Raw genomic sequence first — 20,346 nt, 5'->3', positions numbered from 1 at the left:
AGTTAACCAAATAACTGTAGTCCACAGATGGCAATACCCAGGGGGGGGGGGCGGTCAAATATATTGCTGTACACACGCATGACCCCAAAAACGCGTTTAAATGGGTGTTTTTTCAGTTTTGGATGCGGTCTGCGCATGGACTTTTTAAGGGTATCAACAACACCAATTTTCAAGAAAAGGGGTGGTTTTGAAAGACTGGTCAATGGTCAATCTTGGGGTCAAACGTATTTAGGGTATTTTTTTCCTCAAAGCTTTTTGTTAAGACTAGCCAAACGTGTTAAGGGTATGTTTTTTCCCCCCTGAGGTCATATTTTGATAACAACTTGTTTAGGGGCCAAATGTGTAAATAAAACCTGCGAAAAACTCGTTTAGGTTATTTTGCACACAGAGAAAAACTCCTTGAGGGGGTGTTTGAAAATTCCTTGGTTATGCATGTGTACAGCAATATATTGGACTGCCCCCCCCCCCGGCCAAAAAACCATGCACCTTCCAGGTGAATCAAATGTTGCAGTATTATGTGACATAATCATTCCATGAATTTATATTTAAAAATACAAATAAGAAAGCAAATTATGCTGAAATTAGAAATTTGACGAAGGACACAGATGCCCCCACTTCATGCAATCAGAAATTCATTCAATATGACTGAACTTGATATCGTGCAGAATCCACTATGCATAATGAACAAATTTAGACCTTTGAACCAATACTAGAGTATTGGTCTTTGACCTGCAGACTCCAAATTTGAACTTAGCCTGTATTCTGGTGTCGTCTACCTATAAACCCAATTTTTTTAATCTGTTGAATATTTGAGAAGTTATCATGCGGAAACCAACTCGCATATTTAATGAGCTGTGACCTTGGACCTACGGACCAGGGTGACCAGACGTCCTGTATTTCCCGGGACAGTGCCGTATTTTGCTTAGTCCCGGCGTCCCGACAAACCTTTCCGGGACGCCTATTTGTCCTGTATTTAAGAATATTGAACAAAATATAACTAGAGATGCTCGGCAGGTCGCGCAGCCGAGCACATGTCTTCCCGAACCACCACATCATCCGTCATTGCCATATACACCTGTATAGAGCTCACACAGAAATTTGACAAACAAATACAATTGTCATGGCAACAATATCCCTGCCCACATTTTGCCTGTGGGTACCAAATTTGATAATAATACGACGTAGCAGCATGACTGCAGAACCTAAAATTACAATTACAGAGTAATCTGGATATATTTTGTAAACCTAACCCTAAGACCCCCCCCCCCCCCATCAAAACATGATAGGCATCTTTGCTTCACCATCTAATATTGCTTCTGTGTGCCAACAGTTATGACAAACTGGAAAAAAGGAGAAGTTACAGGTTTTACCAAATTTCCAACAATATGGTTACCATGCAGAGCTGCCAACATTGGGATGATAGAATCCAGAAGATTTCGCAGAGGTATGATTTTGTGAGGAAGCGCACGGTGAAACGTCCCATGGACGGGAGTTTTGGGTAGCAAAACACATTAAGAAACAACATTTGATAAATTAGTATCTGACAGCTGTCTAAACCATCAAAACTTTTGGCACATGAATTAAATGCATGTTAGATTTCATGAATTGTCATTGACGAAAAATATACTTCAAGCTTCAATTATTCCTAAAATTCTGAGTGTAATTATAATAGTAATCCACTTGTTAACCCCATTGTTGATCCACAGTTTCAGCTCGAATAAAGCGCAAACAAGCTTCCCGAAAATTGCATCGCAGTGCTCGTGGACTTCCCTTCTCGCATAGCCTCTTGGCGCGGCGCGGCCAGCTGGAGACCAGGCAGGGCCGCGCCAAGACGCGTCAGGGGGAGGGATGTGCATGGAGTGCCGCTGAAATGTTTCCATCACACACATTGCAGAACCAGAAAAAATTACTTGTTGGACTAATTCACCAGTCGTTCGGTAAAATTATCTTCATTTAATTGGAAATCAATGTACGATTACACAAAAACTGGTAAAAGCTACTGGGTAAAATGAAAATGTGTTCCACGTGGGTGTAAAGGGAGTTGAACATGCTAGACTCATAGAACAGTCGTTTGTATGAATTTTACAATTTAACAGCTAAAAATTACCATTATCTGGGAGATTTTGGCATGGGGTCGGGAGAACGGGAGATTGGATCGAAATCCAGTATTCTCCCGCAGGATCCGGGAGACTTGGAAGCTCTGTACCATGTCAACTTTGTCTCCACCCACTCCAAAATCATTAGGCAGCTTTGCTTCACCATACTGGACCTTCATGACAAATTTGAATTGGATAAGAAATGCAGCCAGCAGAGCACTCTCAAGGAAATCCCCGCTATTTCACAAAAACTCTTGTTACCAATGCAACGATGTCTCCGCCCACACCAATATCATTAGGCTGACCCGCTCATGGCGATATCCCGCGAAGTAACACATGATCCTGCAGAATCGGTGGCTTATTTTTTCTTTTGGTTCGAACCAGCAGGCTCACCATTCGTTTTCCTTTTTTGAGAGGAGCCTGCAGGCTCTATTTTATCTGAAATCATATGTCCTGGAGGAAAATCGCACAAAAGGTAATTTTCCAGAACTTCTGTACTCCATATCAAAATCTCTGGATGTGGCAAAACACAAGTAGCGAAAGTGGCAAGGCATATGCGCGAGGCGGGCTTCTCATATCAGGTCGAACGTAAATCGTTCAGAGTAAAATTCCTATCTCTTTGCTTCCTTTGCTCGAGTACAGGGTTAGATTGTTGGGCTGCATGCCAGAAAATAAGTTAATGAAATAAAAATGCTTTTTCATTGTGACACTGGTTGCTAGCCACAATATTGATGTACTCCCTCACTCTCATTTACAAACTAATAATGGGCACACTAACCTATATTGACAAGTTTTCTTCAATGAAACCCACTGATTCAACTCTTTCTCTCGGGAGCGAAGAATCTCATCGGTCGTCAGGCCAAAGTTATTAGGAGGGACAGTGCGGTACTTGAATCGGCAAGGCAAGTCACCGATCATGTCCTCGTAGTCAAGCCGATAGTACTCCTCAATGTAATCCTCAAATGATTTATCTTCTAAGAGTAAAAAAAGGTCAGAAAGAAAAAGAGGGTCAAAGAAAGAGAGAAAGAAAAAGGGAGACAGAGGGAGAAAGAAAGAGAAAAAGAGAAAGAGAACAGGATAGGTAATTACATGTAAAAACATTTGATTCAATAAAACATTAATTTCATTGAAGTACAGGAAAAAACAATTATTTTTACATTAAATATTCAATATGAATAAATGAATACATGATCAGCGGGTAAATCCAATGAGATGGCATTTCCTGACTCTTAAAGGGGAATGACACCTTTAGAACAATATAGCTTGTGTGAAAAAAAGAAAAATCAAAGAAACAGATCAACAATAGTTTGAGAAAAATCAGACAAATAATGAGAAGGTTACATGTATATGAGCATATGAATATTGCGATCACTAATGATATGGAGATCCTCACATTGGCAATGCGACAAAGATGTGTGATGTCACCTGTGAACAACTCTCCCCATTACTTAATACATATATTTCACATAAATTGCCTCTTTTATCACACCTATTTGTAGATCATGTGTTCTTTCCAGAGGAGGGCATTTAATACAGATTATTAAAGAATACATCATGGATAAAGAGTTTGTATCACCATAAGAAAAAGCAAAAAGAGACATTTTGGTGGTATATTATAGTCCATCAAAGGGAAAGTTGTTCACAGGTGACATCACACATCTTTGTCGCATTGCCAATAGGAGGATCTCCATAGCATTAGTGATTGCAATATTCAAATGCTCATAACTTTCTCATTGTTTGTCCGATTTTTCTCCAACTTTCGTTGATCTGTTTCTTTGATTTTTTTCTTTGAGTTTTAACAAAGGTTATCTTGATCCAAAGGTTTCATTCTCCTTTAAGTAACAATAAAGTACAAATAAGATAAAAAGAATGATAAAAAATTAAATGAATGAGAAGACAGAGAAAAGGATCAAGAACAAGAGAAAGAGAAATAAAATGACAAAGAAAGAGAAGAAACAGAGAAAATGATAGCAACAGCCTTAGAACATCCCCTTTCATGGCAGTATCATAGAGAAAATATTTGTAAAATAGTGTCAAGAAATATTAGTATTATAAATACATGTACAGTAAGCTTATATTTTTACTTTCCCTGATAAGAGTACATGTGTATATCGATTCTCTCACATTGGACTATGGTATACATGTAAAAAGCCAGTTCGTAGTTCCACTCTGCGCATGATCAGAGGAAGGTCATTGGTCCAAAAAAAATGTGGTGGTTTAACATTTAATGAGATACATGTAAGCACCAACTTTGATGTCTTGATTATTCATATATTCTTTTGAAATGTATTTTTCATTTCCATCCACAAAATAGAACAATACGTCCATGAACGATTTCAGTTTGCTAAGTAGGCCTACGTTGTACAACATGCTATTCAAAGTATAAATGCAACTAATTCCTTCATATGGTGTTACTTGGTCAATTCATCCTGCTATGTATAAGGCATGCTTACATAATAACTTGCTTTGAAATGTGCCTATCATAATGAAAAGAAATGTCATTTGACCAAAATTGTCCATGAAGTAACTATGAACTGGTCTATTGCATGGGGTTATTATACAAATATATCAGGCTTAGAGAAAGTATAGTGAGAATTATATCCTACATAAGTTATATCATGTACATGTATGCTGATTGGTTTAAATAGCATCATGTGACCAAACATATTCTCGTTAAAAAAATGAAACGCCCACTGAAGACAAGTGGAATGCCTCTGGCCATCTCACCTGCATCACGCAGTTCAACATAGCAGCAGTGCTGACTTTGAAAACTACTATAACTCGCACAAGATGTTCAGTGATACTTGGTTACTCTTACTTCCACGTTTTATGAACTAGACCAATACACTTACAGAGATAGGATGGTAATTCAACAAATACCCCAAATGTGGCCACAGTTCATTGACCTCACATAACCTTCGACCTTGATCATGTGACCTGAATCTTGCACAGGATATTCAGTGATACTTGATTACTCTTATGTCCAAGTTTCAAAAGTCAGATCAATAAACTTGCAAAGTTATGATGGTAATTCAACAGATACCCCCATCATGGCCAAAGTTCATTGACCTTTGACCTTGGTCATGTGACCTAAAATGCGCACAGGATGTTCAGTGATACTTAATTACTATTATGTCCAAGTTTCATGAATCAAATCCAAATTTTTTAAAGTTTTGATTGTAATTCAACAGATACACCCAAATCGGCCAAAGTTCATTGACCCTAAATGACATTTGACCTTGGTCATGTGACGTGAAACTCATGCAGGATGTTTGGTGATACTTGATTAAGCTTATGTCCAATTTAATGAACTAGTTCCATATATTTCCTAAGTTATGATGACATTTCAAAACCTTAACCTCAGGTTAAGATTTCGATGCTGACTCCCCCAACATGGTCTAAGTTCATTGACCCCAAATGACCTTTGACCTTGGTCATGTGACATGAAACTCTAATAGGATGTTCAGTAATACTCGATTAACCTAATGGCCAAGTTTCATGAACTAGGTCCATATACTTTCTAAGTTATGTCATTTCAAAAACTTAACCTCAGGTTAAGATTTGATGTTGACGCCGCCGCCGCCGTCGGAAAAGCGGCGCCTATAGTCTCACTCTGCTATGCAGGTGAGACAAAAAAATAACTACATGTATTCTATGACGTCAATGATGGAAAAGTGTACTATTCAATCATTGACCTAATAGATTTCCATGTACATGTAGAATGAATACCTGTTTGAATTCTTGTGTGTAATAATCAGATTTGACTTTACACCGCTGGTAACAATCACAAAATTTCTATATTTTGTTTTTTGATTTATATCAAATAAAACAAAATATAGGGTTATCCCTAAAAGCCCCAGGAGGCACATTCCGCCTCCCCCTCTACACTTTTTAAGATAAATCCGCTGTGCGAAATTTTTCAACCTTGCCGCTCGCTGACTTTTTACTTTCAAATCTTGCACAACTTTTGAGACCAAATCTGCAGTGCCCGGGTAAGGGCTTACGAAATTACGCAACATTATGTACATGTATGTCAGACCCAAAACTGCTCAGAAACATGAATTCATGTACAAATCTAATGCAATTGTGTATTTAGCCAAAATTCATTAATGTACATGTATCATTATTCAATTTCAATTTTAATTCAATTTATTTATTAGGTAAAAAATCACATGAGTAGATATGTACATTGTAAAATGTGAGGATCAAACACCCTAGAAAAGCCAGAGGCTTGAAAAGCAGGGGGATCCATGACAAATAGATTACAGTGATACAAATACAGCAAATAAATTATAGTAGGAATAAAATACATAGGAAATAGCAATTGAAATAATACATGAAACAAGTTACAATATTTACAATACATGACAAAACAAAATATATCATATGACTGTTTGTTTAATTTTGGTTCAATTTAAAGGAATCACTTGTAAGTGGCAAGAAGATGCTGTTTAATTTTAGCCTTAAATGAGGTAACGGTGGTCATTCTTTTAAGTAGTGGGTTAAGACTGTTCCAAAATTGAGCCCCTTTGTGTTTAATAGAGTTCGTCTGTCGCAGTTTTAAGCGTGAATATGGCACAAATATATTGTTTCTCTGTCTTGTATTAACACTATCAACCGTAAGAAAATAATTATTGAAAATAGCCGGTAACAAGTTATTCATATATCGGAACATAAAAAGTGCTGCCTTTATTTTCATAGTATCAGTTAAATTGGCAGTGTTGAACGTTTTAAATAGAGGTGGAGTATGGGCAAGATAATGCGTGTTAGAACATAGATGAATTGCTTTCTTTTGAAGTACAATCAATCTGTTTAAATGACATGAGCTGGCCCCTCCCCAGACAAGACTACAATAATCCAAATGGGGCAAGATAATGGCATTATACAAAGTAAAGAGGGTTTTAAGTGGGAGCATATTACGTAATTTATATAACATACCAATGCACATACTAACTTTTCCTAGGATGTGATCTATATGGTTAACCCAAGAGAGCTTGTCATCTATGTGTACGCCTAAAAAGTTAATAGTATTTACCCTATCTATTGCATCATTGTCTAGTTTTATTGAAAAATTTAACTGAGATCGATAACTGCGATTAGTACAGAAAAACATGTATTTGGTCTTATCAGTGTTAAGAAAAAGTTTATTTGCTTTGAACCAGGTAGAAACCTTTTTTAATTCAGTGTTTGCATAATTTTGAAGTTGTGTTTTATCAGAATGTGAAATAAATATGTTAGTATCATCTGCATACAGAATGAAATGTAATATTTTTGAAGTATTTAATATATCATTCACATGTATAAGGAAAAGCAAGGGACCAATAATACTACCTTGTGCAATTCCACAGGTCACTGGCATGGTTTCAGATTTAACTCCTTTATAGCTTGTAAATTGTTTTCTATTAGAAAAATAATTAACAAACCAGTCGTGCGGTATTCCACGCATGCCATAGTGATTTAATTTATGCAACATGATTTTATGATTTAAAGTGTCAAATGCCTTACTTAGATCGATATATATCCCTAACGTAAACTCTCTTTTATCTAAACATGATGTAATATGTTCTATTGCATGAAGTAAAGCAAATTCAGTAGAGTGGTTTGGTCTGAATCCAAACTGATACTTGGTAAGAATATTATTTTCGCTTAAGTGACTATAAAGCCTTTTAAATATGATGCGTTCTAAAATTTTCGAAAAAGTTGGTAAAAGAGATATTGGCCGGTAATTTTGGATTAAGTAAGAATCATTCTTTTTATATATTGGAATTATTTTAGCTATTTTAAGACTATCTGGAACGATGCCTGTACACATTGACAAGTTACAAATGTATTCAAGGGGTTTAGATATACAATATATAATTTTTTTCACAAAATTCGTACTTATATCATCATGACCACACGAAGAACTGATTTTCAATTTTTTAACAATCTGTATTATTTCGTATTCAGTGGTTGGCGCAAAAAACAAGGATTTAGAAACCCGTGGATCCAGATAGTCAGAAAAATGTTTTGTGGTTGATTGAACATCATTAGCAAGGGATACACCAATATTGGTGAAATGTGAATTAAATGCATTTGCTATTTCATATTCATCATATATTTTCTTATCATCTTTCAGAATATAGCTTGGTAACTTGGGTTTTCTTTTCCTTCCAAGTATATCATTGATAGTTTGCCAAGTTTTCGAAAGATTCGACTTGTTCTTTTCTAGAAGTTGTGCATAGTGTTTTCTTTTTGAAATCTTTATAATATAATTCAATTTATTTCGATATTTTTTATAATATATCTCATTTTTAGATGATGGGTTCTTTAAATACTTCCGGATTAGTCTCTGTTTTTTATTGATAGAACACAAAATTCCCTCGGTGATCCACGGTTTCCTAGGAATGTCCTTGTTTTTACGTTTGGGGCGTTCACGCGTGTCAGCATGTCTATTACAAACTTCAGATAAAGTGTACGCAAATGTGTTGTATGCTGAATTGGCGTCGCCACACCTTTTTACACACACCCAATTATTTGAACTTAGGTCCTTAGAAATATCTTCGAAGTTTACTCTTGAAAAGATTGATTGGTTAACAGAAGAATGTGAGATAGGGTTAGTGTGTAAAGTGACAAAATCGGTTAATTGAAATACGGGTAGATGGTCTGAGATATCACAATAGAGTATTCCTGGAAGAATTGACTTGTCTAAGACATTTGTAAATATATTATCGATACAGGTACAAGATGAATAAGAGATACGTGTAGGTTTGGTTATCACTGGCTGAAAACCATTTGAGTACATAGAACTTAAAAAATCACTCGTTGGTAAATGTGAGGAATGTTACAAAATATCAAAATTGAAATCACCAAGTATATAGCAATACTTATCTTCATTGGAAACAGTTGATAAACATTTTTCTAAAAGTTCATTAAAAGACTTTGAATCAGAATTTGGGGCCTTATACACCACACCCACAATCACATTTTTATGGGAATTAAACTGCAGTTCTATAAATAATGAGTCTATATTACTATTTCCGAAAGAAATATCTAACCGTTGTTTAAAATTCAAGTACATTTTATTGGGATCCTATAAAGAGTCCATGAATAAAAAAGTAGCAGTTTTGAGGCAGTATGATAGTAGATATTCTCGCAACCGAAGGCCGAGATTTCAGGGGGGGGGCAGAATCCCTCCCCGGATGTGAGATTGGGTTCTAATACATGTAACCTGGATTAAATCTGTTGGATATTTAATACATTTCTTGTAGTTTATTTGTTTCAAACATACTTTTTTAAGATACCTAGTCAGCCGTGGTTTCTTATTCCTTTTCTTGATAGAATAGGTTCTTATTGGAAAGCAGTCATTTTAAAGGCGTAAAAATATACCTAACAAGTGGAATGCCTCTGGCCGTCTCACCTGCATCACGCGGTTCAATATAGCAGCAGTGCTGACTTTGAATACTACTCTAACTCGCACAAGATGTTCAGTGATACATGGTTACTCTTATGTCCACTTTTTATGAACTAGACCAATAAACTTACAGAGATATGATGGTTATTCAACAAAAAACCCCAACATGTCCAAAGTTCATTGACCTTACATGACCTTTGACCTTGATCATGTGACCTGAAACTCGAACAGGATGTTCAGTGATACTTGATTACTCTTATGTACAAGTTTCATGAATCAGATCCATAAACTTTCAAAGTTATGATGGTAATTCAACAGATACACCCAATTCGCCCAAAGTTCATTGACCTTTGACATTGGTCATGTGACCTGAAATGCGCACAGGATGTTCAGTGATACTTGATTACTCTAATGTCCAAGTTTAATGAACTAGACCAATAAACTTTCAAAGTTATGATGGTAATTCAACAGATACCCCCGATTGGGCCAAAGTTCACTGACCCTAAATGACCTTTGACCTTAATCATGAGACCTGAAACTTGCACAAAATTTTCAGTGATGCTTGATTACTATTATGTCCAAGTTTCATGAATCAGATCCATAAACTTTCAAAGTTATGATGGGAATTCAACAGATATCCCCAATTCGGCCAAAGTTCATTGACCCTAAATGACCTTTGACCTTGGTCATGTGACATGAAACTCATGCAGGATGTTCAGTGATACTTGATTAACCTTATGTCCAAGTTTCATGAACTAGGTCCATATACTTTCTAAGTAGTTATGACGTCATTTCAAAAACTTAGCCTCAGTTTAAGATTTGATGTTGACGCCGCCGCCGTCGGAAAAGCGGCGCCTATAGTCTCACTTTGCTTCGCAGGTGAGACAAAAAATGGTTGTACTTTTTTCAACGTTGTTACTTGAACATCAAATTGAGAGTTAGACAAAGAGGTTATGTACATGTAACAGTGAATCATAATCTACTCTTAGCGTATTGAATATCGGCAGATTTCATGGAAGTGGTTTACAGTACATCATGTGTGAAGTCCTGGAGGGACTGAAATAAGAAGAGGATACAAATGAAGATGAAATGGAAAGGCGAGAATGTGCAGGAGATGGACAGCCAATCTGCCAGAAACGTCAAGTCTACTCTCCTGCTTCTGCTAACACTCCATTCGCCGACTCCAGCTAGCCTTCTCTCACCTACATGTACTCAAGCCTGTCTACTTCTAAGCTTTCCACTCCTTCTGTTTTACAGTCCTTTTGAGGACCACACTCATTTCAAAAGAATACTCTACTTTCTAATCTCCACTTTCTTGCCTTTCCAATTCACCTCCAACTCTATCCACTTTTCAGTCCCTACAGGACTTTACACAATGATGTACTGTAAACCACTTCTGCAATTGTTAATACCACCAAACATTATCAGCAGATTCATAGGAAATTGAAGGTAGCAAAAAGAAATACCAGAAGATAATCACTTACATCTGCCACTAAAATTCCAGAATTTATGAAATCAATAGAATTTGTGAAAATAGTATCTAGCAGGGTAGCTGAGGAATTAGTGATTCTGGTGGGTTTGAAAAGAGTTGCATGTAAAGAAAAAGCATTAAATTCATAAATCTTCAATACTGTTGGAGTAATCATTAATAAAATTTGAATAAAAATTCCCATTATAAAGCAAGAGTTACATGTAGAACTAACACTCAATTGTTTAAAACATGAGATAATTTGACTTGAAACTCCTCTATAGATTATCATAGAGGATGGTATGTTACACCAATAATCTTGTGTTTATAATACAAATAGAGTTTTTACTGATTTTTTTATATTTATATGTCAGATGATTTCGCACCTTGAATCGTAAAGACTTATGAATATATCAGCCACTTCCACCTCCTCGTTAATAATTCCATGGATTATTTATGAATTCATAATCAGTAACATTGTAAAGTTTAGTTGGTGAAGAATTGGTAAGCCATGATTCAGTGAGGACAATGATTTTGAATTTATTATATTTTTTTGGGAAACTCCTGCAGTTGAAATGAATGATTGAGAAACAACTGGATAAAGAATCTGCATCAAATTGTTTATAAAACTTGTATTATGTGTGTTCACAAATCTATTCTCTCTATGAGAGACTGAAATAAATAATTGTTTTCCACATTATGAACTTAGGAATTGTCATTATTATTTAGAAGAGGTTTCTGATAACATGGTCAAAAATTTCATTGAAAGGAAATACATTACTGTGCAATTGATACAGTCAAAGCAAAAGTCATGTTTATAACACTCATCCATCTCTGTTTCTGTTTGTGGTAACTCCCGTAGGAACTCAACAGGACAGCATTTTTTGCTGGTAAACGCCAAGCTGGTATATAACCAATTACCTTGGAAACATTTGACGTCTAGGTTAATCAGCCATAGTGGCTGACATAATAGACGACAGATATCACTCCTGGGCCTTTTTATCAAAGTGGAGACAATGGCAGAGTTGGGATTCGAACTCACAACCTTACGATTATGAGTCCAATGCTCAAACCACTGGACCACACGACCCGTGTGACCATAAACCTTTGACCTCCATACCCCTAAAACTAATCAATTCATTGTTACTCCCATATGCATACATGAGTCAATCTGTCAAACTTTTTGAGTTATGGCAAGAACAAAAAGAAGATAGACGGATGGACAAAGAGATAGAAGGACCTCAGCAAGATCTACAATGTATGGTGGGTGGAGGCATAAAACTCTTATCCTTTCACATAGATGAGGATCAAATCTAACCTGGATTGAATATAGGTTTTTTCTTGACCAGTGACTTGGCAAACAAGGACATCTTCTTTCTTTTCTTCCGACTAGCCCCCAGCATCTCACTGGCTAGATCGGACTGCTCTGGTTTCTGGCTAGGATCTATGTAATCTGCATCCATCTGTAAAATAACAAATACAAGTTACATAAAATGAAAGTTGTGAGGATAGATTTAATTATTGTGAACTATTAAATTTGTTTCCAGGTATTTAGGAAACAATACAATGAAAAAAAAATCCACTGCAAAGGAATGCTCTTCCTAACATGAAATAAAGCAGATATCAGCAGAAACTCTTTGCTGACAATTTGGATGTACATAGTTGCTACCAGACATGCTCTATCTGTGTGCAGTGCATGTGACCTTCAATTCAAATAATTTTAAATTTGCTATTTGGTGATTCTGTTTTGGTGAGCACATCAACTTTCTAGCCAGATACACTAGCTTTCTATAAATGAAGACCTATTAAATGGCATCTCCATTATTATACAAAAATAATGATAAAATGCAACCAATATACAATGCAATGGATCTAAAATGCATGGTTGCAATGCACATTTATTATGGGGAAACTCTTTCATATATGTACATGTATTCATACGTTGCAATAGCAGCAGAATTCAAGTTAAAACATTCTCCTGTAAATCACTTACATTAAAATCTGGATCATCATAGTTTAGTTCAGTATCTTGCTCATATTGCTCATCATCATATTCCTGATACCCATTGTAGTCCTCATCTGTGTCTAGGTTAGCTCGTGTCCAGTCGTCCCAATTCTCTGTTGGATTTGAATTTATGAGAATATAAGTGGAACACCTCCAGCAGTGACACTTCCATTGCACAATTAAATATTGAAGAAGTGCTGACTTTGAAAACAACTAAATGTATTAAGAGGGAAAACATCCCATCTATTTGATAATAAAATCTGAAGTTTCTTGACCTAAATGACCTTTGACGTTAGCCTTAAGACAATGCATTTCTTCATTTTCTGATACTTGACAACCATTATAGACAAGTTTTAAGCAATAATGAAATAATGATCAGACAATTATAACCTAATTTTCGTACATACCCTATGTGTATTTAAACCTCAGAATATGAAATAAATCCGCTGACCCCATCTTCTGGCTTTTTTCAAATCTGCCAGATTCTATCAGACAGTAGCTCTTACATGTAAGTCCTACAGAGCTTCTTCAATGTTAATGATTGGGCAATGATTTTTGGTATATAAAATCTCTATGTCCTATGTAATATTTTCTTATGATTAACAAAACAATTCATTTCCATTTTTTTCTAAGGGCCCCCTCACACCTAACCGAATTGCCTGAAATACATGCCTTGCGATGGCTGGTGAAAGGCATTTTTTTATCATTTTCAACGGTAACTGATAGTAAATCATATCGCGTTTGGGTTCGTACACCTTCTGAACTAACAGTAACAGCTGTGAATATTCTAATTCGCGCAGAAATTTTGAACATGTAGTGTGGTACGGTATGTCACCGACACAGCTCCCATAGGACTAGTGTGCCAAAATTGATTTTTTTTTTGGTTGTTTTGGCTTCAATAGGGTCCCCTAGGACCAAAAACGATGGGGTTCAATTTTTTAGACCCCTCCTTCCCTTTGTGGGGGGTCCTTTTTGGCGCCATATTGGCCTGTACAAAACCCAATAGGATAACCCATTGTTTTCAACCTCATTTCTCACTTTTCTTCACCAATTTTATTTTTAAATAGTCTGAGGTGTATGAGAATATTTGATGATGCTGTGATGTCAATGTTTTTTAACTTTTACCATATGAGGGCGGACTTTACGAAAACTGCCCCCAAATTGTAAAGTATTACCCCCCCCCCAATTATCATTTTCAAGATTCAAGATATAAATTTTATTCAATTTAGCAGCTACGAAGGCTGAATTGACATTGAATTTACAATAAAAACATATAAATTGCACATAGACATGAATGAAATCTCAGTTACAAATAATAATCTTAATTCAATTTAACCACAATAATTCAAATATACAGTGATAATTCAAATTTACAAAATTATTCTTATTTGCAATACTAATTCCGATTAACCATAATAATTTCAATGAACAATAGTGATTCCAAAAGAAGAGAAATGATTTTTCCCAGTTTTTGGCACTAGAATTATGACAAAAGGATTACATAATGAAATGAATATGTCTTGTTTTACAATCCAATAACAGAGGAATATATCACATGTAATTTATATCAGTATTTTTGGTCAATTGATGTAACAATCATCCCCATTTCAGGATTTTATACAGTGAAAACCTTTCTACAACACTAGAGGGCGCCATAACTTACGATAAACACTTCCCTTTAAAAAATCGAAATCTAGGCACTGTAATTTTATCAATAAGTTTGAAAGCTGACACATTTCAAGAGCAATTATTTCCAATGCCAAATCATACTATATGAGCATCTAATTTATTTTTATTCTAAAAATTGCTGTCTTAGGCTAAAAAATATTTTATTCATTTTTTTCCTTACTTAAGTGGCCTTAATTTGGTTTCTATTCAAAGGTTTTTAAGGGTGAAGAAGTATATTCGGGAAAAAGTTAAAGGACAGCAAGTGGTCTCGTGCCCAGAAATCAAAGATGGCTTCCAAAAATGGTGTTTAAAATGGCTGTTGATACTTTAAATGGACATAGCACATATCATATCAAACTGAGATAGATGGAATCGGTGTCTAGACTATGGGTCCAATGATAAAAATTGGGACAAGAATACTGCTTCCTTCTTTTATTTATTTAATTTTTCAGAAGCCATCTTGGATTTTTCAACATACCGGGACAGTCAGTAGACCGGTATGTTGAAAAATCCAAGATTACTTCAAAAAATGGAGTTTGAAAGTGCTGTTGTGGATTGAAAAACCGATATACAGTGCGTATCAAAAAAAAGTTTACACTTTGAAAAAGCCCTGGGGCGGTATTCTGAGGTCATTTTATCTTTAAAATATTTTATCTCTTAAAATGAAATTGGTATTCTGAGTAAACATTTTATCTCTCTGATAAAATTTAAATTTTGATCTTGCGTATAAGTTTTATCTTGTGTATCTATGATGATACGCAACAGAGCAGTGGCTGCGTAGACATACCCATCGCGTATCTGGGTATTGCAACGCGGGTGATGTGCTTGCGCCAAAGTTACTTTGAAGAAAAAATAAAATAAACTTAAAAGAGGGTAGGGGCTATTTTATCTCCGCGACGTTGATCAATATTTTCTAGGTGAATTAACTACAAATGTTGGCATGAAAACTATGAAAAATTATATATTCATTGAGAACAACACCTTAAAGTTATTCCTGTACAAACAAGAAGCATTTCATAAGACTTTTCTTGACTAATATTGTCTTTGGAATGATGCTTGAAAAAATGCAATATAGACTTCGAAATAAAGATGAGAGTATTGCCATTTTGTTAAAAAGAAATCTTTGTAAAGACGTGCAAGCGTATAGTGCAAGCATATTGAAGTCAATAAATTGACGCAATCTCACTCCTTCGCCACACCTAGCAGAATGGATTTCCATTGGTTGATATGAGAGAGCTACATATATAAAAGCGCGTTTCTAATTGGATATTGATAAAAAAATAGGTGTGTCTTACAGATATTAAATGAAGATAAAACTGTTCTCAGAATACCAATTCAGAGAGAATTGAAGGGTATTTTATCTCACTGATTTTAACGGAGATAAAACATTTTATTTCATCTGAGATTATCAGATAAAATGGATCTCAGAATACCACCCCTGGGAATTAAAAACATGTGGGCATTTTTTTCACTTATAAACTTGGTTTGGGTCTCATCTATCCACTGAAAGTAAAAGTTTTGACAGAATGTTACAATTGAAAGAGCACTGTCCATTTTTGTAAAGCTCGCAGAAATCTGTTTGCGCGCTGTGTCAAGGGGAAAGGGCGAAATCAAACTTACCCTGCGAAACATTTCTCATACATTTCCCTTGCACTTTTGGTCAATTTACATAAAACGGACATATTCAAGCATTCTGTAACCATTTTGCCACCCAAATTGAAATTTTAACGTTAGTAAGGACAATCTTTACCCTTTTTGTGTCAGCTGAATCTGAGGACACAACTGATTCTGAACAAAAGTTTATATCAGACATCTCCAGAATTTTTCCACTAAGTTTTTATTATTTTAAGTGGGTTTACATTTAATTTCTCATTTAATACTTGTTTCTCCACACTTTTCTCATGCTTGAAAATGATTAACTAAATGAAAATAAAGCCTAAGCCATTTCATATAAATCAGGTAAAAGGTATCTTCAAATAGACCTTACTAGCTAAATTCCACGTGTTCTTCATGATTAAGGTCTACTTTTATTTGCATAACTATTTCAAAGTTCTGCGCAAATCATTTTTTACTAACTTTTCAAAAGTAACTGGTGCTCACTCAAGCGGAAATATTTTTCGACAGTTATATTGTCGTTTGCTAAAAGGGATCTGTACCAATGTTAGAATGTGGAAAAACTCTTCAGGATATTACAAATGTGTAATTTTACAGGATTTTGTTCAAAAGGTAAAGTTTTTTTTATACGCACTGTAGTTTGTTCAATATCCAGGAATATGAATTTGTGTGTCTACCACGTTAAATTGGGTCAAATAAAACATTAGAATAAATTACAAGGAGAGTCATTGGCCGACGAGCATGTTAAACAATGGAGTATAAAATAGCCACTGTTATTTACAAAAGGACATGTAATATCCGTCAAGGTTATGTTTTTGATGTCTAACCATGATTTTTAAAGTCAGAAAATTAGTTACAAGCGTTCAAGCATTGTGGCCCAGTGGATAAGTCTTTTTTTACTTCAAAAGGGTTGTGGATTCAAATCCAAGCCATGGCAAAAATATTCTACAAGAAATTTATCCACATTGTGCTGCACCCAGGTGAGGTAAATGGGTACCCGGTAGGATGAAAGTCCTTGAATGCTTGAGCGCCTAGGCAGCCCATCTAAAGCAGGGGTAATAACAATAGCAGGGCCCACTGGGAAAAACGATTTTTAGAACTGAAGTGGCTTCCCTAGATATATATACCTATATTATTGATATTATCATATTATAACAAGACAACAAGTTTCGCTTCATTTCACAAAACAGTTATATGCACATCTCGGTCAGTATGCAAATGAGGAACTCATGACATCACTCACTCACTATTTCTATTTTATTATATGAAATATGAAATATTTTTATTTTCTCATCATTGTCATGTGAAATGAAGTTTCATTCCTCCCTGAACACTTAGAATTCCATTATTTTAACATTTTGTGCTTCAGGCAAGGAGGTCCTAATCGTCAAATTCGTAGAAATTGAAATAGTGTATAATTCAAACAATAAAAAACAAAAGAAAGAGTGAGATCATCGACTCTCTCATTTGGATGTAACTGGCTCGTTCATATAACTATTTTGTTAAAAATAAGCGAAACTTTGAAATGTCATAACTTTCTTATTTTACTTCTGATTTTGATGAAATTTTCAGCATTGTGCTTGTCTGATTTTTCTCTATAGATTCGAATCAACATTTTTCTGAGGTGGACTTGCCGTTTAACTGTGTTAATTTTGTATGTGCCAGTCTTCGGACTGTTTTACAATGTCTTTCATAATAAACCGAATTGAATTGAATAGTTCATTTAAAATTCACCAAGGACATATGATTGTGGTGTCCACTCAATGGTTTCATGATTAAAATGATACATTCAACTGGTTACAAAGATATGCGCTTGTCTATTTTGCTGAAAAATCCAAGAAAGTTTTCAAAATGGCATCTAATATGAAAATACTTACCATGATTTTCTTATTTACGAGAAAACTGGATATACCCATTTGATTTGCTAGTTCATTACGATTAACTTGCGTGCTGAACAAAGGGTACACAATTTTCCTGCGCGCGCGCTGCATCTCCCTATTAACGCACTATCCCAAGATCATCGCGCAATTTGGCATCCATTTCCTCTCATGAGCCTGCACGCAAGACATGTTGTCACACAAGGCGAGGGGTAGGAGGGAGGGTTCAAATGGGTATATCCAGTTATCTCGTAAATAAGAAAATCATGGTATTTTCATAATTTACTATCAATAACTGGGATATAATCATTTGATTTGCTAGACCAACACAGATTCAACGTGAAGGGAGGCATGTCTAGAAAGCAGTGCGCAATAAGGGAGATTAAGACACGGGGGCCGCTGCCTTGAGGGCAGAAGAGGCGAATAAGGCCTCTCCCGAAGGAATGTCCTTTAAATAAAAGGAAGTAAAGGAGTTAGAAGAGCGCCAAAAGGCAGCTCTTAGAATGTCGTCTAAGGCGACTCCATTAAAAAGAGCCCAAGAAGTAGCAATACTTCGAGTGTCATGGGCTCTCGGCCTAGTGTCAGAAAGGAGGGCATCATCACCGGCTGACTTGATCGCATCAACGATCCAGTGGGAGATGGTGTCTCGCGACGCTGCTGCATACGGCTCGCGTGACGTGACAAACAACTGATCAGAGTTGCGAAGCGTCTTTGTTCTATCCAGATACCACTTCAATGCCCTGACTGGGCACCAGACCTTGTCTTCAGAAACTGAGGAAAGATCTGGAGGGGTGCTAGGAAGAACTCAATCGAACCAGAGGTGGCAGTCTGGTTCTTGGCAATAAAGGACGGAGTTGGAATCAAGCGGACTCCATGCCGTTCCTACCGAATGTGACCGGGAGAAATGCACAAAGCGTGAATAGAGCTGCGTCTTTGACCGGATGCTACAGCGATTAGAAAGACAGTCTTGACAGATAAATCATGCAAGGAGCTCTTGGCCAGAGGCTCAAAAGGAGGCTTAGCCAAGGCGTTAAGCACAGCCGGGAGGCTCCAAGAAGGAGCCAGACTTTTCTTCGGAGGTCGCTTTAGGAAAAACGCTCTCATCAGTCTAGAAAGAAAACTGGAATTAGAGACGTTGGAGCCATCTGGGAATCCGGGGTGAAAAGCGGCGATAGCCGACCGGAAACCTCTAATGGTGGAAAGCGAACGACCGATGTCGAAAAGGTGAACAAAGAAATCCGCGATGGCGGCAAGAGAAGCGCTGCGAGGGTCAACAGACCGCGCAGCGCACCAGTCTGAAAATCGGCCCAAGCGAGAATTGTAAAGATCAAGAGTCGCGTTTCTCCGACTTTGAATCACCAATTCAGAGGCACGATCAGAAAGGCCTAACGCTTTCGCGTCCAGACCGATAACGGCCATGCGGTCAAGTGGAGGACCGCCGGCCGAGGACGCAAGATCCCCGAAAGAGGCTGAGATACTATGTCTGATCTCAGAGGAAGTGTGAACAGGTCCCCCTCCAACAGTTCTAGGAGCTGTGGAAACCAGAACCTCCTTGGCCAATTGGGGGCCACTAGAAGAAGCCAGGCTTGGTCTTCCTTCACCTTCCTCAACACTTGAGGTATGAGATGAAACGGAGCGAACGCATAACACCTCCGATCCCCCCAATGAATGGAGAATGCATCCAGGGAAGTTGCTTCTGTTTTGTTGACACGAGAACAGAACATTGGTAACTTCTGGTTGAGAGCCGTGGCAAACAAGTCTTTTTCCAGGGGCCCGCAGAGGGCTTGGAGAGACTGGAATATCTCCGGGTGGAGCGACCATTCGGATGGGAGGCACCGGCCCCGGGACAAAAAATCGGCTATCAGGTTGTCGCTGCTTGGAATGTACGAGGCAATTGGAACGATCTTCGCACGGCGGCACCACTCCCAAAGCTCCGCAGCGAGGGCGTTGAGGGAGCTCGATCGGGTACCGCCCTGGCGATTGATATATACGCCGCCACCGACTTGTTGTCTGTGCGAATCAGGACCGTTCGATCGACTAACCTGTGTCTGAAATGTTGAAGGGAGTTGATGACAGCCTTCATCTCCAACACATTGATATGAGGCGAGGTGTGATGGAATGACCAGACACCCGAAGCCATCTCCCCTGCACAATGGCTGCCCCATCCCGTAAGCGACGCATCTGTGGTCAGAGCGGCTGATGGGAGAGGGGTACGGAAGGGCTTG

General features: G+C 37.1%; 1 protein-coding gene across 3 annotated transcripts in view; it reads right to left on the bottom strand.

The window, feature by feature from the left end:
* Window positions 1-20,346, bottom strand: part of LOC121424288 (protein KRI1 homolog) — a 143,319-nt gene that overhangs the window by 9,752 nt on the left and 113,221 nt on the right. For 2 of the 3 annotated variants that reach the window (XM_041619916.1, XM_041619918.1), the window contains exons 12-14: window positions 12,951-13,075; window positions 12,276-12,420; window positions 2,875-3,070 (exon numbers count right to left, since the gene is read on the bottom strand). In XM_041619916.1, the coding sequence (XP_041475850.1) occupies window positions 2,875-3,070; window positions 12,276-12,420; window positions 12,951-13,075 (466 nt within the window). The remainder of the gene's footprint in view (window positions 1-2,874; window positions 3,071-12,275; window positions 12,421-12,950; window positions 13,076-20,346) is intronic. The other variant, XM_041619917.1, reaches the window with a different exon arrangement.

The sequence above is a fragment of the Lytechinus variegatus genome, chromosome 11, assembly GCF_018143015.1.
Source record: "Lytechinus variegatus isolate NC3 chromosome 11, Lvar_3.0, whole genome shotgun sequence".
Classification (NCBI taxonomy): domain Eukaryota; kingdom Metazoa; phylum Echinodermata; class Echinoidea; order Temnopleuroida; family Toxopneustidae; genus Lytechinus; species Lytechinus variegatus.
Note: the sequence above shows the minus strand (reverse complement) of the source record. Positions and strands in the feature narration are given on the sequence as shown.